General features: G+C 36.0%; 1 protein-coding gene across 4 annotated transcripts in view; it reads right to left on the reverse strand.

Annotated features, from left to right (window-relative positions):
• Window positions 1-532: 532 nt before the first annotated feature.
• Window positions 533-27,403, reverse strand: part of RPN2 (ribophorin II) — a 36,632-nt gene continuing 9,761 nt past the window's right edge. Inside the window, exons 7-18 of one of the 4 annotated variants that reach the window (XM_034413909.3) lie at window positions 26,473-26,649; window positions 23,810-23,928; window positions 23,379-23,484; window positions 19,456-19,547; window positions 17,936-18,050; window positions 16,334-16,528; window positions 15,174-15,260; window positions 14,175-14,270; window positions 13,728-13,803; window positions 10,542-10,671; window positions 8,022-8,108; window positions 533-846 (exon numbers count right to left, since the gene is read on the reverse strand). In XM_034413909.3, the coding sequence (XP_034269800.1) occupies window positions 8,057-8,108; window positions 10,542-10,671; window positions 13,728-13,803; window positions 14,175-14,270; window positions 15,174-15,260; window positions 16,334-16,528; window positions 17,936-18,050; window positions 19,456-19,547; window positions 23,379-23,484; window positions 23,810-23,928; window positions 26,473-26,649 (1,245 nt within the window). In that variant the 3' untranslated portion in view covers window positions 533-846; window positions 8,022-8,056. Of the gene's footprint in view, window positions 977-8,021; window positions 8,109-10,541; window positions 10,672-13,727; window positions 13,804-14,174; window positions 14,271-15,173; window positions 15,261-16,333; window positions 16,529-17,935; window positions 18,051-19,455; window positions 19,548-23,378; window positions 23,485-23,809; window positions 23,929-26,472; window positions 26,650-27,403 lie in introns of all 4 variants that reach the window. The other 3 variants (XM_060689654.2, XM_034413912.3, XM_034413913.3) reach the window with 3 other exon arrangements.

Raw genomic sequence — 27,403 nt, forward strand, 5'->3', positions numbered from 1 at the left:
ACCAATATTACTGAAATCTCATCTTCTTCTATAAGCATAGGACAAAAATTGAAAGCAAATGTTTATATGTGGAATTGTTTCCTGTTTAATTTATGCCAGATAAGAATGCTTAATGTATACTAGCCTCATTTCAGTTTGAAAAATAAATGGCCGCTGTAGCAAAATGCTATATCCAAATTCTTTTATTCTACTAAGACTCCATAATCAACAATGTCATTGAATTGTCTGATATAGTGAAAACATCGGGATTGTACTGCGAGTTTAAATTGAGAAGTGCTGAATGGAAAGCATTCATTGACTTCTGGTTTCAGCACCATGGACAGTTTTTGATTGCTATGCAGTCTTGATAGTGTGTAAAGAATTTGTCAGAGGTTTTCTGATTCTTCAAAGTGTATTTTAACTGCTTTTTATCATCCAAATTTTTCTTGCATTTTCACACAAAATATGGAAATGCTCTTCTTGAAGCATAAGCTTGATAATGTTTGCTTTAGAGAATCACAATATAATACAAGAAATTGCAGTTGGCTAGACCTTTTGTCTTATTCTCTTTATTTCATGAAGGAGGCGGTAGAAAAAAGATTTTAAAAAATGACAATTTGGGAGCCGATCTGTTTCTAAAGTTCTTACTGATTGACAAGGCGGTTGTACCACAAATCAAAGTACTTACACATTCAAGCAAACACAACATGTGGGAGTATTTTTCTTCTTAAAAACACTTTTTAATATTACAGGCAATTATTTTCCACACTTCAGTTTCTGGCCTTCAAACTGTTCTTTGGCTCCTTTCCTTTTTTACTTAAGGGTCTTTTTTTCTCTGTTCCTCTGTTCTTCTGATATTAGCGTGTTCTGGAAGGACACAAAGAAATCCCCTTAAAGTTAAAATTCTTGATGTTGAAGAGTTCTTCACTTATGAAGCAGTTATCTCTTTTCGGAATAGGAGAGTGAAATTTAATGTTTTAAATGCTCAATTTAAAACCTGAAGAATACAAAGAATACATAGTAAACTAGATTTTAATGCAACATAGAGTTATTTATCATGCAAACTTGAATTTACAAGTCATACTATATTTGGAATATCTCTTAATGTGTGTACATAATACTACAACTTAAATTTAATAACATATTCACCTATGGATCTATTTTATTTATATCCTGCCTTTATCATTTTTACAAATAAGGCAATGAACATACTTAATACTCCTTTTTCCTCCCACTTTCCCCACAATACCCCTGTAAGGTGGATTGGGCTGACAGAATGACTGGCCCAAAGTCACTCACCTGGCTTTTGTGCCTAAGGTGAGATTACAACTCACACATAGTCTATCAAGTTCAAATAATTACATTAAAATTGAATTAAAATAAAACTAAAAAGAGACACAAATCTTAGAAATATCTCCCGATTCTAAAATAAATAGAACATTCTTTTTGTAATACTTTAAATGTATAAAAATTAGAATCAGAAGGAAATGATGAGATGGCTATGACAACAGGATCTAAGCTCTTAAATTATGACATTCATAAACTCAATTCCATTACATAAATGATATATAAAGCAATATAGTTAGATGCTTATTTTCATCTGTAAAACTGCACTGAGATTGTATCTCCAAATATCTACTTACTTTTAATAAAGAGATAGTGGAAATAACATGATTCTTAGGCATTTTTCTTTGGAATATAATGATGAAAGAACACTTTTAAAAATAATCCGTAATCCCCAGTGTGATAAGAGCTTCAACTAAGTCCCACTAATAAATACTGGTTAAAACAAATACCACAAAATGCAGCAGCGCAGGTAGTGACGGGAGCAGCATGGCGCTCCCATGTAACACCACTCCTGCGTGAGCTGCACTGGCTCCCGGTGGTCTTCCGGGTGCGCTTCAAGGTGTTGGTTATCACCTTTAAAGCGCTCCATGGCATAGGGCCTAGCTATCTTCGAGACCGCCTGCTGCCACCGACGACCTCCCATCGACCCGTGCGCTCCCACAGAGAGGGCCTCCTCGGGGTGCCATCAGCCAAACAGTGCAGGCTGGTGACCCCCAGAGGGAGAGCCTTCTCTGTGGGGGCACCTACCCTCTGGAATCAGTTGCCCCCAGAGATAAGGAGAATCCATGACCTCAGTGCCTTCCGCCGTGCCCTTAAAACCTTCTTTTTCCAGCAAGCCAGGCTGGCCTAATTTTTTAAGTGTTTTTAATTGTTTTGTTTATCGTTTTTAATTAATGGGGCCAAATTTATATATATCTTTTAACTGTATTTTAATATTTGTATTTGATGTTTTTACTTGGCTGTTCACCGCCCTGAGTCCTCAGGGAGAAGGGCGGTATACAAATTCAAAATAAAAAAAATAAAATAAAATAAAATAAATTTAAAGCTGACCAGGTTTGTGCAGACAAGCTGAGAAGCAAAGATTTGAGAGTTTTTATAACATTTGTGTGGGTCTAGTGGAGAACAAAACTCAGTGTTTTAAGAGAAGATTAAACCTAATATTTAGCCATCTTTGGATATCAACACCTGATGATTTCTACTACGGTATTTAGCAGTAAATCATCATCTTTGAAGTGTTTGGAGAAGACCAGTGGTGGGTTGCCCCCGGTTTGGACCGGTTCGCAAGGACCGGTAGTAAAACCGGCGGGAGGCTCCACCCACTGATCCAGATGTCATCATAGGTTATCTGCGCATGCGCAGAAGAGCGCGTGCAATGCAAACCAGTAGTAAAGGTAAATAGAACCCACCCCTGGAGAAGACTATATATTAGCATAGTTTTAAATTTCCCACGTATTAGAGTGCATAATTATTTTTCTTCAATAAAAAGTAAAGATGAACAGTCAAGGGAGTTACATATCTTTTATGTGGGTATATTAATTTCTTCCCCAACTTTAATCCCCTGTGAAATCCGATCTATCTTTAAGTGTGTTTATTCTCTCGCTCTCTGACACCCAGCTGGCTTTCTGCTTAAGATGGGACTAGAACTCATGGTGTCCTGATTTCTATCCAGATGCCTTAAACCAGGGGTGTCAAACTCACGGCCCATGGGCTGGATGCATCATGCGCTGGCCACGCCCACCCCCAGTTCAGCAAAAGGCTGTGATACATCATGTGATGACAACGTATTGTCGCATGTTTGGCACCCCTGCCTTAAACCCATCCAGCAAACTGGCTCTCAATTAACTCCTAAGTCATTTCCATTCATTTATCATTTTAGGTGACTGTAGTACTGCAAAGTTTGAAACCCTCCTTGTTATAAGCTTATATTGTCCTACAACATTTCTAATTCTTCATGTAATCTATGAAATTGACAGCTGTGTTTTCCAGAAAATTATAGAACTGGAATTCAAATACCTGTCTTTCATTACACAGAGATTCAAAGTGTAAAACTTGGAATTTACAAGATTAAATGCTTATATCCTTATTGCAGACAAGAATACATCAATTTATATTCTTTACTTTTATATCCATAATCTACATTACCTCAAAATATTTTTGTTGGTACATGCAAAATTTATATTTTTGTGTGACCACATAACTACAAAATCTGGAAATGTGATATTAAAATCAGTAACCTGAAAAACTCTATTTTAAACAAACATTATAATACTTTCTTAATGCAGAAATCAGAAATGAAGACAATGGTTGGTCAAAGTAATATCTTCTTACTCAGGTTCACCTATCAACCTACAATTTCTCTCTTTTGATTCCATCCAATATTCCATCATCATCATCATCATCATCATCATCTTTTAATGACCCCATAATCCCTTTGGGGTGGACTCTGGGCAACTGAATGGAGCTGAGTGCCTACTGGCTGGATGCCCTTCCTGTTGCCAGTGCAGAGTTATATTCGGCAGATATATTCTCATTGTGCCCAGAGGAATATCTGCCTCTACCTAGGATCGAACTTACACCCTCCTGATTGTGAGGCGAGAGCTCCATCTCTAGGCCACTGCACCACTCTCCATCCAATATTCCATATTGTTGCAAAAAACAATAGACTTAGTCTGATTTATTAATTCATTTAAGCAGCACAACTTATTTTAATTTAGTATACTTAGCTTTCAAGGGTGTTCCTGTAATAAATAAATAGGAGATATCATAACAGTAATTCATGCATTCCACCGCATGTAATTAGGCTACCAGAACATGTAAGTTGTTTTCTGAAGATAACTCAGAAACTATGCTTGGTCCTGACTTCTGGCTGATGTCATGGTATTGGATGTGAGGAACGGGTCTCTGTGCTCCCACACCGAGTTTTTCCTGTTGGAGGGCTCCAAAAGGAGCTAAAACCACCCTGTAGGGGTGAAGAAAAGAGGGGCACCCTGTAGTTCGGGGAGAGCAGCAACTCTCCTGCTGGACTCAGGGCTTCTTCCCTCGACGAGAAGAGGCAGCCATCATGGCTGCCACAAAGCTGGGATAGCTGAAGCAACAAACAAACATGCACGAATGGTGCAGATGAACAGTGTTTGGAGCTGGGTAAGAAGATTCCTTTTTATTTAGACCCTAACTTTAAAGAAAAAAAGAAAGAGGAAAATCTAGGAAATGAGACACTTAGAACTATTTTTTAAAGCAGCAAATTACCAGAGAGAGAAAAATCCTAGACCCGAAAGAAAGGAACTAAGGGGAGAAAAGCTAAAGACCTTTTAAAACATAGAAAATTGGATTTTTAAATTGGGCAGGCGTTGTTTTGGAAAGGCACTAAAAATGCTGGACTATCTACTTGAATTTACTTGAATAGTTGACTTTGCTTCCATAAACTGAATTAAATTTGGATTAATTAAAATCTATAAGACTTGAAACTCTGAAACCTAAGCTGAGGGCACCATCTACTGATGAATGGAATATACCACACCCCTACAAGTTTAGAAAAACTTTTAGATGAGAGAATTAACATTCATCTGGAGGATTGTGGTGACACTTACTGTTCTATAACTAGTTACTTTATGATTACTGGAGACTCTTATGAGAATAAGGAAGACTTTTAAGTAAAGCAAAGTGACTTTTGACTTGATTAATAATTCTGAGATGTAAAGTACTATGATTACTGAGTGGGACTTATTAAATTAAGACAAGATGCTTCATCAGGGGGAAAGGAGTGACATTTCAAGAGAAATGGTGTTGATGTTTCAAAGCATTAGGGGTATTATGGAAAAGAGTTAGAGAGAGATAAGTACCTAATGCAAGGCATATATGGGAAAATAGGAACTATATGGGAAAATAGGAACTATCGGCTACAACTGAGGATGAATGAAGATCAAAGAGTCCAGGAAAGAGAGGAGATAGCAGAAAGAACAGAAGAAAGACAGAATGGACAAACCAGCAAACAAAGCAAGAAGATGGGAATAAAATGATAAAGATAATAATGACTGATGAAATAAACCATGGGAAAAGCACTTTAAGAGATTTAAAAATGGAATCGGATAAGTGGGAAGATACCTCTGAAAGGGAGATAGGGGCTTGGGTGGATATTCTAGAGACCTGGCAGTTTAGGAGGATAGAGATGGGAGAAATATTCAGTCTGAATGGTGAAGATATAGATGATAGAGATAAAGATCCAAGAGAAGAGTATGGGAGGCAAGCCAAAAAACAAATAAGAATTTAAGTATTAAAACGGGCGAGAGATGATATAGAAAGGAATTCTATCTAAAAGAATATATATTCTTTTTTTCTAATACCGTATAATGATGGTCCGATTAGAAATTTGAATAGAGGTAGAAATAAGAATACACACCTTTATATGAAGCAATAGTTAGAAGGAAAGATTGGAGGTTGAAAAAGGGTACTACAAGGTATGTTTAAATAATGTGAAGACTGGTACTTGAATAGCGTATTGTGACTTTGAACAACTGAATAATGAAGGGCTATGCCTCATATAAACATGTGTATTAATATTAGGATTAGCAATAGTGAGATGATTAGAAGTTAGAATAGAGGTAGAAATAAGAAATAGGGGGAATATTAGCAGATATAATTTTTCCCCTCTTTATATAATAGAATATAAGGAATAATTTGATGGAAAAGATTAGAGGGGAAAGATGGTATTACCATATATGCTTACATTATTATTGGCATTAAAATGGAATATAGAAATATTGAATAACTACTTAAAAAAACCATGTATTTTAATACTAGGACTATATAAGTTTTATTTTTTTAAAATTTGATTTATATGCTGCCCTTCTTCGCCCTTCTCCGGAGACTCAGGGCGGCTTACAATGCGTTAAGCAATAAGTTTGATTAATATAACAATTATTATGATTATCATTATTGAAGTTTGTATCAAAATGAATTGTGCCCAGGGACCACACTGTTCATGTATTGATATTGATGTATATTTAAAAATAAAAAACGAATAAAACATTAAAAAAAGAAAAGAAAGAAACTATGCTTGGTTCTAAGTATCAAAGCCAGGTCCTAATAAGTATGAATTGTTTTAGTAATGGAACAACAGTGTTCTAGTCACTGCATTAGTTGCCAATCAGTTTCAAAATCCAATTCAAAATACAGGTAGTCCTTGGTTAATGACCACTGGTTCAGCAACCATTCAAAGTTATGATGGTGATCATTGAGGAGATTTATGACCGGTCTTCACAGTTTTGGCTGTCACACCATCCCTGCCATCTCATTATGTAATTCAGGTGCTTGGCAATAAGGTCACAGTGTGTCCCACGGTTACATGATTGCCATTTTTGACTTTAGCCGCCCTCTTTTGACAAGCAAGTCAATGGGGAACCCAGCAGGATTACAAATAGCAATCCTATGATGTTGTGCTTAACAACCACATGTGATTCAGTTAATGATCAAAACCGGAGCGTGCAATTGCTATGCAAGTCAGTATAGTCATGTAACATTGCACTTTTTGACTGCATTGCTTAGTGGTGGAATTCATAATTCCAATTACCATCATTATGCAAGGAGTACCTACATTTGTTTTAGCCTATAAAGTTCTTAATGGTTCAGCTCCTAGACACCTTTGGTACCAGTTCCTCCAAACTGATTTTTTTTTTCTGTCTAATGAAGTCTCTGAGGCACATGATGTTTTGAAAGGCAGAACAGTCTAGAAACTGATGCTGTATCTTTTTTGTTAGTGCCTTGTTACGGAACATTTTATCCACTAATGTGAAACTGGCCTGGAAGAAAGTCATGGAAACTATTTCATTTAAACATAGTTTTAATTGGCAATAGGATGGCTGGATGCCTGTTTGTTGCTTTGGTGGATTTTTAGACATTGTATGTTTTAAATAAAATGTTATATTGTTTATGATGAATTTCTGCTTCCCCAAGTGCTGTACTCCACCTTGACTCTGAGGCATAAAAATTTAACAAACAAACAAACAAACAAACAAAATATGCAGTATAAAAGCAACTGCAACAAACAGACAAAAATCCACCCAGCTCACCGGGCTCCTTTTTTCAAATAAGAATAAATAGGCAGAAAGAGAAAATTCAAAATATTACATGCAGGGCTATAGATAACATAGATTCAGATACTGTGACAGGCTACCCAACTTCATGAAACGAACTGAAACAGGCATGCCCAACAATTTGCTTCAATTTAATCCTGACTTACTCAGCCATGTTATTCCAAAATCCCAAGATGTTTCCAAGAATCTTGTTCCCAAGATTCTCAACTTTTTAAATTATACAAATATTGATTCTTTGCTTCCGGAAAAAATATTTTTGTATTGGTTGGGCTGGGAACAAAAGCAAAAACAGCATATGGATGGATGGATCAAGCAAGAGTTGTGGAAGACATAAAAATGAGAAGTCTAGAGAAATCTAAAAGTCTTAAGCGTTGCTAGCAATTTCTCTAGCAATTGACTGTTTTTAATAATGTGGAACTGTAACTGAGTTAAATAAACTCAAAATAGATAGCTAAATCATGCAAGTGTTCCTTTTGCAATGGTCAGAAGCATAATAGGTTGAGTGGCAGTGGCTCCTGCTAAGGTTCCCCCCCCAACCCCAACAGTGATAAGCATAAAATGAAGCAGCCACCATGCTTAGGAAAAGCAACAGCCAAAGACCCTTACTTCTAGGAAGGGCTGGTCACTAGTATACCCCCTTTTTACCGTAGCGTTCTATACTTTGCCAACCTACTGCTCTGTTCTGCAGCGATCCTGCCAAAAGGAGAAAGGAATTAAAGTTCAGAGCAGACAGTGAAGTGGAAAGAAGTATTACTTTAGGAACTGACAACACATTCAAAAGAAGCATGCAAACCAGGCTTCCAGAAATTCTACAGAGATTGAGTGAGCATCAAGAGAATTGCCATTTTTTCATAGGAGAATTTATGCTGCCATATTGGCTGAATTTTAAGCCAGCCACTAATGTAGGTAAAAACATGATTGTGCTAATTTCACCAAATAGTCATCAGAGAATAAGGTAAATCAGGTAAAAGAGACAAAGAGCACAATTATAAAGTTAGCCCTGATGCATAACAGATATTAGCAAGAAGCATTTTTATTACAGGCAGTCTTCAATTTACAACCATTTGTTTAGTGACCGTTCAAAGTTACAACAGCACTGAAAAAAATGATTTATGGCCATTTCCCAAACACACACTTAAACCATTTCAGTATCCCCATGGTCAGTGATCAAAATTCGGACTCTTGGCAACTGTTTCATATTTATGATGGTTGTGAACTTCTGACAATCAAAGTCAATAGGGAAGCTAGATTCACTTAACAACTGCAGCAAGAAAAGTCATAAAATGGAGCAAAACTCACTTAACAACTGCCTTGCTTAACAACGGAAATTTTGGGCTCATTGTGGTTGTAAGTCAAGGACTTCCTGTATTGGTTATTGCCACTAGAAGCCCTGGTATAACTTAGAAACTTTGCTTCCTAATTTAATAACTCACTACTACAGAAAATCCACAAGACAATTACTTCTCTATGATGACTTTTCCATGCAGCAAGAAATTTTCCCTATATAAGGTAGATATGCTAATTTGCTACTAACCTCATGGTTGCCTCAACCCTGAGAATGCCTAATGACCATCAAGATTTTCTGAAGGCAAACCTATACATTTTTTTTCCAGAGTTAAAAAAAGGCAAGCATTTAGAAAGTAAAGTGAGGTTGTAGGTCCTGCAAATGATTTGAGTTACTACACTGGAAACTTTGTGAGAAATGACACTGAGCTTCTAAACTTTTAAAAAGAAGAAATCCAGAAAAGATATTCCTTATGTTACCGATGGGAAATCTATGGTTTTCTAGATGTCACTCAATTTATAAATGCATGAAGCCCTAGGTAGCATTGCTAATAGTGAAGGAAGCTGAAAACTAGAATGTAGACATGTACAAAGGACCATAAATTTTTTCTTTGCTATAGATGATTACAACACAGGTAGTCCTTGGGTTACAACAGCAACTGGGGATGGAATTTCTGTTGCTAAGCAATGTGATGTTAATACATGATGTCCAGGGGTGGGTTCTAAATTTTTTTTACTACCGGTTCTGTGGGCGTGGCTTATTTTGTGGGCATGGCTCGATGGTCATGTGACAATTCTTTAGGATTTAGCAGAGGTATTGGTCTACCAGGCTTTTAACTGCTTGCAGAGCTGTACCAGTCTACCCATTTATTTTTGCAGGCACTGATCTAATGTATTTTTGCAGGCACTGGTCTACCCATTTATTTTTGCAGGCACTGGTCTACTCATTTGTCTTCTTTTAACACTGATCAGCTATAGGGCGGCCCTTTGAAGCCCTGCCGCAAGAGTTTAAACAGTTTTTTTTCCCTCTAGCCATCAGCTGGGACTCAGGAGGCAGCAACAGATTGGGGGTGGGGCCAAATAAAAGGTAAGAATGCGGGGGTGGGGGGGAGCGGCAGAACCGATTTAGTGATGTCATATCGTCACCGCTACTGGATCGGCAGAACCGGGCCGAACTGGGAGGAACCCACCACTGATAATGTCATGTGAATCCATTGTTTAGTGATGGCAATCCCAGCAGTTCTGGTTACCACTGAAAGGCAGGAACAACTTACAAGGAATGACTTGTAACCTTTCCTGCCAGCTTCCCTAATGACTTTGCTTGTGTAACACAGGCAGAGGTGGTTGTAAATGGTAATCACATGACTGCAGGGTATTGTGACACTGTAACTGCAAGCCAGTTGCCAAGCACACAATTCATGATTATGTGACTGTGATTATGGAGGTACTGCAATTGCTGAATCTTCAAGGACCAGTTATAAGTACCATTAGTTCAGCGTTGTTGTAACTTTGAACAGTCGGTGAACAAGTGGTCGTAACCCAAGGACTACTTATACTAAAAAAGAAACCATTCCAAACAGTATCTCATAACTTGGACAGTTAGAATGCCTGCCTTAAATGACTGACTTCAAAAGTCAGTACATGGAATTAAAGCCTAGAATGTTTCAACTATTACGTAAGGTGAGATATATTGATGAATCAGGAAAGAACAGCTAGGAATTTAGCAATGGATTTATTGCTAATAGCACATACTTGAGTTTTCCTTTACTATCACTACTAGGGTTTTGGGGGGTTTTTTTGTAAAAAGAAAAAAGAAAAAGAAATCCAATTTTTGACTCTTACCTTTTCACTGCTTTTTGAGCCAACATTCTATTGCCTGCTAGGAAGGTGAGGCTGCCAAGGAGAGCCAGGTACTTCAGGGTTTGAAACATGTTGAGCTGAGTCCAGTAAACGTACATGAGCCCCAACATTGCTAGGGAAAAAATGGCCAAATAATACTTTGTAAGATTCGATTTCCTTAAAAACATTTCACAGTAATTCCAGTCTGTCAGTTCCCTGCACTATCTACTAAACTGTAACTAAATCAATTAAAGTACCCACATTACATATTAAGTAACTGTTGCAATACTTCACTAAGGTGTAGATAACAACCAAGGCTCCAGAATCTCTGAAAAACACTATTCTCTTCAAGTGCAAACATTTAATTATGTATCATAAGAAAACTGACTGGCAGAGAAGGAAGCTGGCAAAAGGGAATATGAGGATCTCGTTTACCAGGTGCAAATACTAAATCTTTCACCTGGAGGGATGGATTCATGATTCTTCCAATATGAAAAGCAATCCTAGCCACACACATATCTGTGTTTCCCCAAAAATAAGACCCTATCTTATATTTTTTGAACCCCAAAATAAGCACTTGGCCTTATTTTCGAGGAGGTCTTATTATTTTGAGGTGCGTGAAGCAAGATGGGGCTCCTCTTGCCATTTTACCTGATTTCCAGCTCTGTGTTTAAATATTTTTAGGAAGGGCTTATTTTTGGGGGGAGGCTTATTTTAATGCATGCACTCAAAAGCCCGATTGGGCTTATTATCAGGGGATGTCTTATTTTCGGGGAAACAGGGTAGGCATAAATAAGGCAAGTGGAACAAAAATAATCCTCAAAGGAAATAAAATCAACATTTTAACACAATATGCTGACATTTATAGACCGAATGCAATTAAATGAGTCATACTGAACGCTGAGAAAAATTCAAAGGAACCAAAGTATAAATAACTTAACTTGGAATGTAAAGCTTATGTTTACAACTATCTTCAAAAAGTACTCATTTACTGCAGTGGTATTCAAATTTCTGTGCTTGTTTTATTTTTTATTTTTGGCTCATTATATAACATGGAAGAAGAAAGCAAATATTAAAACAAGACCAACAAGAAGGAAAAAGTTTTATGTAATTTTTTTGTTGGCTAGTCTGTTAGATCTATAGAGAGACAGTTCATAAGAAAAGATGGTCATATGTTATCAGTTTATGTCTTACTTATTCTCTATTAAAAAAGGAAATATATACATTTACAGGCAGTTCTAAATATTCTCTATATACTGTACATATGTAAAACTGTATGTGTTTATGCTTTTCCATGTGAGACAGAGGTGTCTCACCAAATGATTCTTGGAAAAATATGGTTCTATGGTAGCCAGTATGTTTTTGGGTGTGAATCCCTGAATTTTTCTGGCGCCTCTCATGTGCAGCCCTAACCCCATCACTTGACCAATTTCTTCATGATTCTCTGCTTTTCAACAAAAACCTGGGTACAGATGCATTCATATTATGTGTGGGCTTGCAAGTTGCAGAGAATCCAATCAACCAACCAGAGAATCCAATCCAACAAGAGCCTGTAGTTCAGTGGACTAAAGCACTGTTATTAACTTCTGCTGCTTGCAATTACTGCAAATTCAAATCTCACCAGGCTCAAGGTTGACTCAGCCTTCCATCCTTTCAAAGGTAGGTGAAATGAGAACCCAGATTGTGGGGGCAATAAGATGACTTTGTATAAATATACAAAAGTATGAAGGCTATTGCTTAACGCATTGTAAGCCGCCCTGAGTCTCTGGAGAAGGGCGGCATATAAATTAAAGCAAAAAAACAAAAAACAAAAACAAAAACAAAAAAACACCACTTTCCTCTGAATGCCATAGGAATCCCATTTCAGTCCCAGGTGGAACATGCAGGCATATACTGTCTAGGTGTCACACTGAGAACACTTCATGCTATGTTGACACATACCGCCACTATGTTCATCTAATGTTCCATGATATCCAATGTAGAAAATTACACAGATTGCAAGTGTGTGTCGTGTCTGAACACCACAGAAGGCCAAGAAAGCAAGGTCAGGCAAACAGGCTTGTAGACTGTTTCCAAAGCATACACATTCAAGTAGGAGATGTACCTTTGACCATGAATACAAGCTCCCTATGATTATGAGCCCAAATAAAAACAGTCCTAGATAATGTGGACAGCTGTACTCAAGCAAACAGAAAGACAGCTACTGTTCAAGACTCCCAACTGAACATATGGAGGTTAGAATAGAGGATAGCATCATATGGAATGCCCCATTCTCTCTCCTCTTTTTGCTAAATTGGTGAGTTATGGTAGAAATATCTTTTATGGTAGCTGCTGAAAACCAGGATGTCCTGGATAGTTAACAGGGATGCCTGCATTCCACCAGTGGTACACATATAATAAAGTGAGAACCATTGATGAAAGAGTCAAATGAAAAATTTAAATATCTACCCTGTTTCCCCCAAAATAAGACATCCCCTGATAATAAGCCCAATTGGGCTTTTGAGCGTATGGCAATAAGGCCAAGCGCTTATTTCAGGGTTCAAAAAAAATATAAGATAGGGTCTTATTTTCAGGGAAACACGGTAATTGGCTAATTAAAGTTTTTAAAAAAATAATGCTGGTCATAAGGAAAATATGAAGTTATGAAGAAGATGAAAGGAAAGAACCTTTCTAAGATTAAAAGACAACAAAGAAACAATTCAAGATAAGAAGGCCTACAACTTTTTAAAATTTTAGACAATTTAGAATGTTAAAGCCAAGTAGCATATTCCAAGGAATGCAAGAAGTCAATAGCTGTTTCTGAACAAATTAACACACACTGACTGACGAGAAATTTAGGCACTGATCAAGGTACATAAAGAAGAGTACAAAAATCAAAGCATCACAAGGTCATACATACCAAAGGACTGATGCCCAAAATACAAACTCAGAACATTTTGTACTAACAAATGTATCTACATACAAGACATTGAAACTAATGACAGCTTTTAAAACTGATGGCAAACATGCATTTAGCCATTCTGGAATAATTCTGAAAGATAGGCTAGGGGAAAAATGGACAAAAGGGAGGGATGTAGTGTCATTATGTCCATTATAGTTATTAAGCTGTGAGCTCATCTGTCATCAGGCTCTTACCTATAAAGCCAACAGAAAAAAAGGATAATGGAGAGGAATTTCTCTGGCACTTACCTGCATGACCCAGATGGAAAATAATGGTACTTGGAGCAAAACTGAAGTTAGAAATATTGGCCCCAATCTTTATCCACTGAAAAATGGCAAAAATATACATTAAGGGAGGATAACATTCACCAATCAACTTCAAGAACATCCCAGATTGCTTTAAATCCTTCCAAAATATCTGACTCCTTCAGATGTGCAAATGAACCTTGAATTTTTTTTATTGACTGTCTTTTAAAACGGGCCTCTCAAATTGAGGCAGGAATTTGGAGGAGGGGTAGATACCAATTAGGAAAATTTTAAACTTTCACCCTAGGAAATCTTTCACAAACCTATTTTATGAAAAATTAGTAATGTTATACTGTATTTAATATTGCTCTTCAGTTGCCTGAAAAACTCAGCAGCTGAGTAATGACAAGAAATTCAGTACTAATTAGAAAGTGTATATGAAATACTTACCAGTATAAAGAGCAAAAGCAGTGGGGAGAGTATCATCGCTGTGAATGTGTTTGATACAACAGTGGGAGGCCTCTTCTCAGGTTCTCTGAACAAATGCTAGTGAAGAGGAATTCCAGGAAAAAAAAATCAGAAGAGCAGTGTGTCTCAGCAGATGGCAAATTCTGGGTCAAGATATCCACCTATCATTGTACATATATATAACCTAGATTCTACTGAGTCATTAGTGTTGTTTTACTAGTATCTGCACTGCCTGATTGCAAACTCTGTTTTTATATTGTATTCACCTAGTTCTTATAGCAAAACTAACGGTGAATGATACAACAAGGGGTTTTATCTATCAGCTGACTTATGCAAGTCAGGCATTGATCTGGGCTGGGAAAAGAATGACTGGTCCAAGGTTACCCAGCTGATTTCCATGCCTATGCAAGAACTAGAAGCGGGATTCTTGAAGACATTATAAATCTCTAGTGGGGAAATGACCAACGTTTCCTTTTTTCCTTTGTTGTCATATTCAAGTAAGGCTCTTTTCCATACATAATCAATGCTAATTTAACTGTGCAGAAAAGGATAGGTGTGCTGTAAGACACTTCTAGGTGTAAGGGCATTATTTTTCAACTTTCTTTAGCTAAAAAGCGATTCTTGAAGCAACAATAGAAAACTCAATATCTTATTCTTGAATTTTGCAACCATCTATGGACACATGCATACTCAGGTTAAGAATTACCAAAAAAATACAGCTCTACTGACAAAAGAATTAATTATAGTCTGCAAACATATGGGTTTTTTTGTAATGGCAGATAATATTAATTTTAGCATTCAAATCCAAGTATAAAAAGAGCAAAAAAAGCAAAAGCATTCATGGACAGAAGAGATGGAAACTGGTACTCTTGCTCTACAACTACCCCAAGCTTGCTAACAAAGTTAAGTTAAATAAATCAAAAGCAGTGGTCTTCCAAATGGAGAATGCAGTGAAACAGAGTGCCCTAACGAGAAGTGTACCTGTATCTCAGGTTTAGGAGTGAAAAGGCTTTTTGACTGGACTGTAGATGGAGCATCTTCTTCTGGAAATTTGATGACAACATCAGCCTGGAAAGAATTAAAAAAGGTAGATGCTAATTGAAGGTTATTTATATTTGATTGTTTTACCTTTCCATAAATAATTAAAAAATATTAATTCACTTAACCCAGGCTTAAGATTAAGACCTCAGATAGTTTGATAGTTGCTACCTTTATATGATTTGGGTCCTAGCTATATTCATGAGACTGTATTTCCTTGATAGAAATTGCCTACTCTATACAGTTGGGCAGAGATTCACAGCTAAAGGTGCCTTGTTATCAGAAGACACTCCCTCCTCTGGAACTGCTTGCTTTACCAGGCAAGACAGATCCAATCTTATGGCCTTCCAAAAGCTTGTAAAAATCTGGCTGTTTTGGAAAGCCTTTGATTACTGGTTAACATGGCTATTACTACCACATAGTACTGGTAATAGGTTTTGTATCTGTATACCTCGTCTGAAAGGATTTAAATAATAGAAAGGATACATAAATAGGAATAATTTATCTTAATAAGGTTTACTATCAAGGTAGCAATCCTCTTTTGCCTTACATGATATCACCGATTTTCAGAATAACCTTATATGGAAAATATCGATAGAAGTTTTTCTCCCTCTCTCAAGAATATCAGAACTCAAGATCATCCATTGGAATTAAATGGAAAAAGATTCAGGAAAGGCAGAGAGAAATATTTTTTCACAAGGTACTTATATTTTGGAATTTGCTGTGAGCACCTGTGATTTTAATAGCCAAGTTGGGTGATTTTGGAAATTTGACAGGTTCATGATGGATCAGGTGACCAAAGCCTACTAATATTAAGGACTGACTCCTACCTCTTGGCAGTAACACATCTTAAATGCTAGTTGTTGCTAATTGTATCATGAAAGACAGACACTGCCCTCCAGTCTGGGGATATAAATCAGATTCAAAAGCTGGCCATTGGGTAAATAGAAATGGGCAAAAATTGATCCATGATGTTCTCTCTGTCTCTTTTATTTCGATCTTGATCAAGTTAATTCCTTGAGCCTACACAATAGCTAGCTCCTCAATTTCTCTAATTGACACCAATCTAGCAGGTAAAGCATTCTACGACTGGACTAACATACCACATTCCAGAGGATTGGGTTTTCCAGGGTGGCGTCACCAATGATCAAATAAAGAGTGTATATTCCAGAGGCTGAATCAAACTCAGTTTTTCTCTCAGAAGTGTCCAGTTCAAATTTGTAGATGTTTTTGCTGTCTGGTTCTGCAACAAACACTACCTCTTGCCCAGTTTTTTGATTGTGAAGCCGTACAAAAGTCTAATTTAAAAAGACAATGAAACTTATGTTAGCATCCAATTTTATAAAAGCGCAAAAGCTTTAATATTATTGTTATTTCACCAGGATTGAAGGAGAATATGCTCCTTTTAACAAATGGGGAAAAATCCTTGGAAAAAGTTCCAAGGGCCAGTCATTTTATAAATTATTACGCTCTTACCTCCAATAATTACAGAAACAATGCAAGGATAAAGCGAGAAAAGTTGAAAATGTCATATTCTGTTTTATATATGATTCATATGCAGACTGTCACTATGCTACTCTATAACACACACTTTGCAAGATAGGAATTGTTTTCCAGATTCTGGCAAGAAACTGGAAAATTTAACATGGGTTTATTTCAAGAAAGAATATTTAAAAAAACCAATTCAGACATGCTGCGCTCATGTAGCATTTTTTTTTTAAAAAATGGTATAATATTCTTTCTTTCTTCCTATCATGTTTCTGAAATTAAGCTGGAATAGATCTAGAACTATAAAGATAAGCTATTAGAGGCTTCCTCTTCACAGCGTATTGCAAAATTTTCATCCAGAATTGAACTATGTTTTTATATGCTTTATGAAAAGACACCAGCTTACCCTCAGTAAGCATGTGATTTGCACATTCAGCCTTCATTGCTTCCACATGAAATATGGGTAATATAGCTGGGGAAAAATGGGTTGACACAGCTTCTTTGAATGCTGTACTGATTTTGTTAAACTTGGCAGGACTGGTCATTTTGACAGCATCACACAAAACGTAGTTAATATTTTATTTATTTATACTTCACCTTTATTTATTCAAGCTGGCAAACATACCTAATTTTTCCCCTCCTCCTATTTTCCCCATAACAATCCCCTGAAGTGGATTGGGCTGAAAGAGAGTGACTGGCCCAAAGTCACTAGGTGGCTTTCATGCCTAAAATAGGACTGGAACTCACAATGTATTTGCTAGTCTGGTGCTTTAACCAATCCACCAAACATGCTCCGATCTGTGACAATGGAGATGATACAAGCCAAACATTTTCTCTTTCAATGAAACATGCCTGATTCTGACAAGATTTCAACTTTCTTTGACGTTTTAAAGAGCTCTGGTGCAGAAGACTAAATAGCAATCAATCAGCTGAATATACAATTTATCTGACATAAGGTACTTTCGTAATATATATATATATATATATATATATGTATGTCTGTCTGGTATTTTGTCCATTAATTTAGACAAGAGAGGTAGCAAATCACAAAGGCAATAACTTGTTCCTTGCCTTCAAGTTTGTTATGCACAACTGTCACATTTGCTTAATGTTTCTAAGTTTTTATAAACAAAAAACAAAAAGCAACCTGAACTTCTTCTCACAAGCCATTTTGCTAAAATGTCGCTCTGGATTAGTGTAGGCATGCATTAACTAACCTGGTGAGGGATTAATTCTGCTCCAGTGTTCACATCAACCAATTGAAAGGACAAGGCAAAATTTTGATGGCTGTCAGCTGTGAATGATCCTTTGGCTTTGGCTGGATAAGTGACCCTGAAAACAGAAGTGAACTGTTGCTAAGAAAGAAAAAGTGAATCTGTGCAGAGGAAATCTAGTTCTACTCATAAATCTAGTGATTTGCAGTTAATCAACAAGGGCTTTCGATTGCTTATTATGTTATATAATGTAATACAGAAACAACTAGAAAGCTTCATATTCCCAAATTAGATTGCTAAGAGTATTTGTGAAAGCCCAAGATCTTTTTATATAGAAGGATTCAATTTAGGTCAAGCACTGACCCCAAATTTCTGGCAAACCAATACTTAGAAACACTTGAATTTTTGATTCTTAGTATGCATGTACTTATTTTATTGGTTATAATTAATTGGCCCTATTCTTTTAGGCAAATTAATTTGCAAGTCTAAAATCTGTTCATCCTTGAATAAAGGAGGAGAAATCTGGAAACTTGCAGGTTGTTTTTCTACCCTCACAAAGACAAATTACAAGAAGGCTGGTTATGCTTCAAATTCAATCCCATTTGCTGAATAAAATTATTGCTAAGTCAAAGTCATTGCTGAATCTCAACTATGATTTATTGGGGTCTAGCCCTAGAATTAACTTTTATTATATGTATAATTACTGAAGGCCTTTTTAGCATGAAGAGAGGTGGTTGTCATCTCAGAGCACATTGTTTGCCACTTTATATTACTTATTTAAGATTAGGAACTAAAGCTTATACACCAAATGATCAGATTTCCAGTCATGCTTGAACCCTAGAATACCTGGGTCAATAAGGACATGGGATCATAACTTATTTGGAAGATGTGAAAGGAAAAAAAATGCTACAGACAGCAAGGAGGAGAATTGTTTATGTTCCTCTTTATTCCCTAATATAATCTGCTTTGGAGGCTTTATGGCCCTTTCTAGCCAGATTACAAAGCATCATTAAAGACATCAGACAAAAGTCTTAAAAGATATTTAGTGCAAAGTAAGAATTAGCAATTGCATACTTGAATCACAAAAAAGAGAAAGATGGTAGGTAGGTTGATTGCAAAATGAAATTGTAAAAACAAACAAATCATAAAAGCAGAAAGAACAATATCACTTTCTAGAAGTTCAAGAAGTGTAACCTTCTTTTACACTTTCATTTTCAAAGATAAGCAGGCAAGGATACAAGAGGTTCAGTAAAGAAATTAAAATAACAAATTCTGTTCAGTGTTCTGTTTGCTCTGGCTGACTAAGTGGTTAGGGAATTAATAATCTGATACTTGAAATTCTTAAAGGACTAATTGCTGCTAAGAGTGTAAACACCCAATCATCACATCTAGTATAAAACCTAACATATTAAATCTCAAAATACAGGTCAATTTGTATAATTTATTTCCTTGCTAACATATTGGCAAAGCCTGGATTTAGAGTGATGACATTTAGTACTGAGTTGTATGTACTGGTATTTTACCTGGTAGTTTTGGGTGCAATGCCCTGGTCTTTATCCATAGTAAAGAGATCCACATTTGTAATACCAACTTCAGTTGAGACTTTGACTTTCAACTGCAAACAAGAAATAAATAAATAAATAAATAAATAATGACACACACACACACACACACACACACACACACACACACACACACACACACACACACATTTACATATACAAAATATGCTACATTTTAAACAGACGATGAGTAATATTTTATTCGTGCTTCATTTTTGGAAATTAGGCTACTTCCACACCTGTTTCTTTTCTTTCTTTTTTTGAGAATGTATTAAAAAGGAGTCCAAGAATCAGCTTTTGATTTTGGATATAATTACATTCACACATTAATATACTTCCATATATTAATCAATTATCAATCAACCCTTTCTTCTAAAAGACACTTTGTAACACTTTATTAATGATGGAATCTCCAGAAAAGAGATAGCATAATTTTATTCACTGAAATGATTGAAAAGATAGTACAGGAGGCAAACCAATGTTTGATTGAATGAAGGAAGCAAGAATATAACTAATTAGTGGCTGACAGCTCCATTTTCTAATCACAGGGAATACTTACCATGGTTCTCTATGAGGCACTCTGCAGGATTTTGAGTTTTTTATGTCTTTGCTTAAATTATACTGGTTGAGATCAATCAGCATTAGGCATTTAAACAACAAAGGGAATGTCAGTCCTTAAAGTTCAATTTAATTTATTGTTGTTATTTGTTAGTTATTGGAGCTTCATTACACAAATGATGTTATCTTTTGCTCCCTTCTTCATTTCAATCTCTTCCACATTTCAATTTTAAAGCATAGGTTTTAATTTAAAAAAAAATTCGTTCATCCCTTTTCTGCAATAATAAGAATAGAATTGTACTTTACTATTCTATCTCATTTTACAGTATTTGGATATCTAATTTGTTTCTTAGATTCATGAACTTTTAAAATACATATACTGAAAGGCGTATGACACAAATTTGAGCTCTTGGGCATTATATATTGTAAACCAAAATTGAGGGAATGAGCAGTATGTTTGGAAGATGCTCAGCTGAATATCATGAAATTAAGTTCCCGACTGTTAGCAGCCAGGATACCCAAAAGAATACAATAAAATAGAATGCACAATGAAACGATCAGCAAAGCAATTTGAACTACGCAAAATATTCCAGGCTAAAAAAAAACCACCTGTTTTTGAGTATTCCAAGGTCAGACCAGAACACCAAGAGTTTACTCATGAGCTTAATTTAAGTACAGTACTCGGACACAGGGATCAATGGGAACTTGGAACAAGATTTTCTTCTCCTTTCCAGAGGCATAAAAATATGTGAACAGCAGTTTGAATACTGTTTCCTATTTGATCAACCGCACATTTTACTTTGATTAAAATTTCCCCAGTAAATCAGGGAGGCAATTATGAAAAACATTTCATACACGACACTTTGAAGATGATGACATTTGGGAATATTTAAAATAAGGATTTATCTTTTGTTTTGTTCAGTTTGTCTACTGTGTTTGAAACATTACATTCATGCACACATATTAATGAATGCTGGAGAATATGGTATTTTTACTTATTTAAGTTTAGATCATAATTGTTGAAACTGCTAGAGCACTAAGTAATCTAATGACAATCTCTAATAAGCAACCCACCTGACAGCTTTCTCCAGTAATAAAATGCCTTATTATTAAAGCTGTATTCTTACTAAGCCATCACCGTTAATGCATGGCCACTAGTACTTACTTATGTAGCCAGAGTGCTTAAGCAGCTCCATAAATCCCTCTCTGATGGTTTAAGAGGGATTATTACTCCAATTACCACATTGATTTTGATATGTATGGCACAGTTTGGCATATGCAAACAAGTGACTTCTAGCTGATGCATGCTGAGTGAGCAACAAGTCTTAAATCAGTGGTGAAATCTAAAAATTGTTGCTACCGGTTCTGTGGGCATGGCTTGGTGGTCATGTGATCGGGTGGGCGTGGCCAACTTGACGTCACATACGTCACTCACTGTTAGTGCCAGGAGCTGCACATTCTGAAGTACATTCTGCCCTTTTGAAGCCCCCCAACGCTTTGAGTTTCCCTCCACCATCTGGCTTGACTGGCTAAGCGAATCTCAGAGCCTTCTCTTGCCCCGTTCTCCATCTCAGAGGGCCGCGCATCCCCCCTGGCAATCGTCCATACAAACTGCCATCCCCATTTCTGCAAAGGCAGAGACCCCCCTTGCAGGGTGATCCAAAGAGGGGAGGGGATACTGCTTCCACCTATGCCTCTCGTGCCAGCTCCACGGGGCTTGGGGCTCTGAAGCAGCCCACTGGATTCTCACCCAGCCACCTGCCTGCTCTCTTTGACCGCCGGCGCCACTCCAGGAACTTGGCCCGTGGAGTCCAGCGCTCCGGGGGAAGGAGGCTCAGCTGCGCCACCGCTTCCTGGCAACGAAGAAGCAGAGCAAGAGGGGAGGAAGCCCCCCGCGCGGGGAGAGGGCCAGGCCCAGCCGCGCCACCGCAGAGCCCACGGTATGTTTGGTATGAATCTTTGTTTGCCAAGTCCAGGGTGGATGTGTGCCATTACAAAAAAGCCAATAATTTGAGTATACATGTGCGGACAAGAAAATGAAGATGGAGAAATAAGACATAGAAGTGGAAAATAAAGAAGATAAAGATATTGTGATTAAATATGAACAAATAATTGAACATGTGAATACTAATAATAAAAAGGAGGTCTCTAGAGATTATATTGAGATTAACAATAACACAATGATGATTATATTGAAATTAATAATGATATAATGAGGAATATATGGAGATTAATACTGAATGATAAAAGAATAAAAGGTTGGAAAATATTAAGAAATTTAAAGAAGTCCAGGACCTGGATTTATAAAATGACTATACTGAAATAAACAAATATGAGAAGAATTATGAAATGAAATAGGGATTGAAGCTAAAATATATGGAAAATAGATTACATTAAAAGAAATATAGCAATGGATATAATGAACCATTTTTTTATTAAGATGTTAAAAGATACTACTTGACGAAATTGATGGTTATAATAACTGGGATATTGTTTAAATACCTATAACAATTGTTATAATTTGAATATTTTTAATAATATAACTACAAAAGTAAAAGATGATTATGTTGGGAGTAACAGTGAGAAAAATAAAGATAATTATACTGGGATTAACAGTGAGAAAAATAAAGATGATTACACTGGGATTAACAGTGAGAAAAATAAAGATGATTACACTGGGATTAACAGTGGAATAAAGATGATTACACTGGGATTAACAGTGAGAAAAATAAAGATGATTACACTGGGATTAACAGTGAATAAGGATGATTACACTGAGATTAGCAGTGAGAAAAATAAAGATGAATACGCTGGGATTAACAGTGGAATAAAGATGTATTTTGTACACTGGGATTAACAGTGGAAGGATAAAAGAAAAGGTTAAATTAGAAAATTGATAGCTATAATAATTGGGATATTTTTAAAATATGTATAACAATTGTGATAATTTAAACATTTATTACCTAAGTGAAAAAGAAAACTGAAACAATATATTATTATGATTTATAAACAAAAATTACTTAATTGGTGTTATATAAATGGTATGGTTTGATAGATAGAATTTAGGATAATTGGGAAATTGTGTTAAAGAGCATTATTTGAACTAAGAACTATGTTTAAATGTTAAATTGCTATATTTCTAAAATTAAAAAGATTAAGATTTAAATTTGATAAAGTAATAATGGAATAAAGATTTAATGAGCATAATGAAATATAAATATGTTTGAATTGTATTGTTAATAGTGAGGATTTAGGGTAAGAATTGTTGTATTATGAATTATGAATTGAATTAAGAATTAAGGTGGGTTAACAGAATATATACCTACCTCAACTTTGTTTGCTATAAACCGACTATCTCCATTAATGCTGATTGTAAAATCATAATAACCGCTAGCAGGCTTGACACTCATGAAATTCAGCTCAAAGACGTCTCTGTTAATAAAAGCATAGCTGTAAAATTACAGAAAGTTGATGGTCATATACATAACAATTATTAAAAATGACAGAAGCAAGATGCACTTGTAACAGTGACTTACAAAACCTCGAACAGAAAGGGAACAGAATGAAAAGTCACAAGATACTATTTGGAAACAAAAACTATGAATTCCAAATGTCAAAAAGACTGAGCTATTCATGAGCATAACTGGATCCATATCTATTTTTAATCTCCACATGCTTTCCACATTCTTGGGGAGAATGGGGATCTTCCAAGCTGAAAATGAAGAACAAAGGTTTTGAAAAACAATATTCTACTTACCCAGACAGAGAAAAAGTAGATTGCTGAAGGACTGTGGCTTTAGTTGCAACAGACTTTACGTGATCCAAGGTTACAGTTGCTTGAGTTAGTGGCTGTGACATCACATTTGTCACTTTAAGCTAAAGAATGTAAAAGATTTGTAAAATTATTTTTCCTCCTCATATATGAAGACTATCAGAGAAATAACTAATTTCAGGGAAAGACAAAGTTATGGAGAAGTCCTGACAATCTTCTGTTTGTTTTACTTCAGATATCATTTCTGGCCATCTTCCAAAAACTACATCTAATTAATGCCTTGTTATAGCTTTAATTCTTGTTATTTAAATTTATACTGCATCATATAGTATAAACTAAGTATAGCCTATCTTTAAAAATACTCCTTTTCCATTTATCCATTAATTAAGAGGATATGTTGTACCTCAAGACTGTAATACAGTTTAGACAGGTGAGACACATAATTCAATTTTCCATGTATTTTTATTTTTCTGAAACAGCTCAGCTTCATTCTCTCACTCCTATAGTTCCAAACATACATTTCGTTTATTTCAAAATTTTCTCTGTGATGAAATGGGAAAAGAAACCTAGCTTCCACATAACTTTTTTTTTACTTTTTTTATCCCACCTTTATTATTTTTTATAAATATCTCAAGGCAGCAAACATTATCTAACACTCCTCCTTCTCCTCCTATTTTTCCTACAACAACCCTGTGAGGCGAGTTGGGCTGACAGAGAGTGACTGATCCAAAGTCACCCAGCTGGCTTTCATGTCTAACGTAGGACTAGAATTTCGTCTTCTGGTTTAAAGCCTAGTGCCTTAACCACTAGACCAAACTGGCTCTTCATGTATCACACCTTTAAGAAATTACCAGCTACCAATAAACTCAGACCTTGGTATAATGTTTGATAGTAATAAAACAGTGCAGCTCCACTTTGCAGTTTTCTAAGAGCAGGGCTGTCAAACTCCCAGCCCGCGGGCCAGATGTGTCATGCACTGGCCACACCCATGCCTGGTTTAGTGAAGGGGAAAAAAGTCCCAATACATCATGTGATACTACCGTGACGTGAGTTTGACACCCATGATTTAGACGATCAACAGCTTTCTGATCTACCTGCCTGTCGCTTCATGTAGTTCATGCCTCTACTTCTCATTGCTGAACTGCCAGGAATGACTTTGTAATGGGCAAAGGCCCAGACAGCTGTGATGCTCCTAGCCTTTAACAATATATCTCCAACAGCTTAGATAATAACCTACAAAATGGATGATGAGGCTGACAGCTGCTTTCTTAATGCTCTATTTTGGTCCAAGGTCCACTGTTGTATAACAATGCATTATTAACACTGCAGATCACTTCTGGTGCTGCTGATTGCACCAACCCTGGTTTATTCAAAGAAGATAGCAGTCTTTCTTAAATTTACTGGTTTGGTATTTTTATCCAAATTGCTTTGGGGAAACATGTTGAGAGGAGCTTTTAAAATTTACAATAGTATTTTTAATGAGCAATACATATTAATTTTACAAGATTTATAAACTGCACCAATCTAAATCAATATTAAAGAACAGACATGGGCAAACCAAAAGAATCTAGAATAACCCAAAAAATAAAAACAAAAAACTATTACAAAAATAGATAGGACACCTAAAACCACCCCATTTAAGGAACTGACTAGAAAGCAGACCTTCTCAGTAAAAATCTATCTAATCATCCAGGTCATGGTTGTCCCAAAGGTGCTCTTTCAAGAGACAACTGGACTTCCTGTTTTTTTCCCCTTTGAAGACATTTTGCTTCTCATCCAAGAAGCTTCAGAACTGAAGAAGTTTCTTGGATGAGAAGCAAAACACCTTCAAAGAAAAAACCAGAAAGTCCAGTTGCCTCTTGAAAAAGCACTTTTGAAACTTCTCAGTAATAGCCATCCCATTGTGGGACATCTTGACCCAGGTGGTTTGATTAGTCTCTACCCTCCTCTCATTTAGGAAAGCACTTACAATTAATATGCAGGAGTTGTTTTATAGCAGCAAGCCTAAAATATCAACTGTATTTCTTCAACGGTAGGATGTATAACTCCTAGCATTGGTCCTTCTGTCTGGGCCACTGGGAATTCAAGTTTAAAAGGAGCGGGAGAGTACTGCTGTCTATTCTTATTCTATTTAAAGAGGAATTCTAAAGGATCATTGGCATCTATTAATTAACTATCCATAACAGGCTTCTGAGTTTATACTTGGAATCATTAATCGTACTATGACCTATCTTTTTTACTGATCACCAGGCAGTGATCTATTAGCAGGGTACAGCACAAATCAATTTTACTTGCTTCTGGGTAGCTTTCCTAAATTCAGTTCAAGCTGTACTATAAGATTCTGCTCAGTTTAACTCCCAAGGGGGAAAGTAATAGTTGCATGGGAAAGACATACTATATTTTTAAGTCTCTCATTGGTTTTTTTTTAATGCAATTCCCCAGACATGACTTGGCATTTTATAATATGCATTCTATAAAATACCCTGAAATTAATTTTTGGTTCTGGAACCAATCTATCAGAGGATAGATTGGTTCCAGAAAATGTCAACCATTTCTGCTTTAACAATCAATTTTAGTATTATCTTCCCAATGCAAATATTTTCATTTTCTGCTTCAGGCATTAAGACACTCTCGGTGCAGCCACTGACCGTGAGTATTGGCTGATGGTGAGAAACTGCAGCAGGTCCCTCAGTCACAGCAATGACCGGCAGATGGTAACGATTCTGGGAAAGGGAGGCTGCAGCACAAGCCACACTGAATGCTTCGGAAAGAATCTCAAAGTTTTTCTTGCTGAAAACTGCATTCATCAGCAGGATGAGCTGATCCTGAAAATAAAAAATAATAAGCAAAAATTGGTTTCAGCATTTTATTGTTTTAAGAGACAAAAAGAAAGGAATGATGGAAAAAGAGGAACAATTAAAAAGCTATATTATATACAGCAAATCATTCAGCCAAATTTCTAAACAGATCATTAAATCTTGATTACATGAAATATTTATTATTGCTCAGTCTTTCCATTACCTTGATAGAGAGCTAGTTCATAAACAGAAAACAAGCATATACTGGTGATCCAGTATCAGTCTAAGAATACACTGAAAAATAATTTTGGGGGGATGTTGTCCCTTATGTTCAAAAAATCTATAATTCTTCATACAGTAGTAAGTTCAAAGTTTTTGGCATGTGCAGTAATTCATTTCTGTATTCATATTTTTAAACCCCATTTCAACCAAAATTAGAAACCGAGGAGACAAGTCCATGCCATATTTATAAAACGAGGCTGATAGCCAATCTCTCTAAAGTTTTTTCTGGTTTGTTTATAAAGTATGAAATAAACATTTTGTTGAATTAGTCTTATTTTAAAACCATAAAAAACATACTTAACATTTATTTAAGATCATCTTCATCTTAATAATACATTTAATTTAGAAAATCTAGGAAATTGTCCTATTAAAAATAAATGTCTTAATATTTTATTAATCTACTGAAAATAATGTAAGGTAATTATTGTTGGAGTACTTTTTAGTAAATCAATCTAAAAGTAATACCCATTTTTATAATTCAGTGGATTTTAATCATCTA

The sequence above is a fragment of the Pantherophis guttatus genome, chromosome 3, assembly GCF_059756535.1.
Source record: "Pantherophis guttatus breed Tessera chromosome 3, ASM5975653v1, whole genome shotgun sequence".
Lineage (NCBI taxonomy): Eukaryota > Metazoa > Chordata > Lepidosauria > Squamata > Colubridae > Pantherophis > Pantherophis guttatus.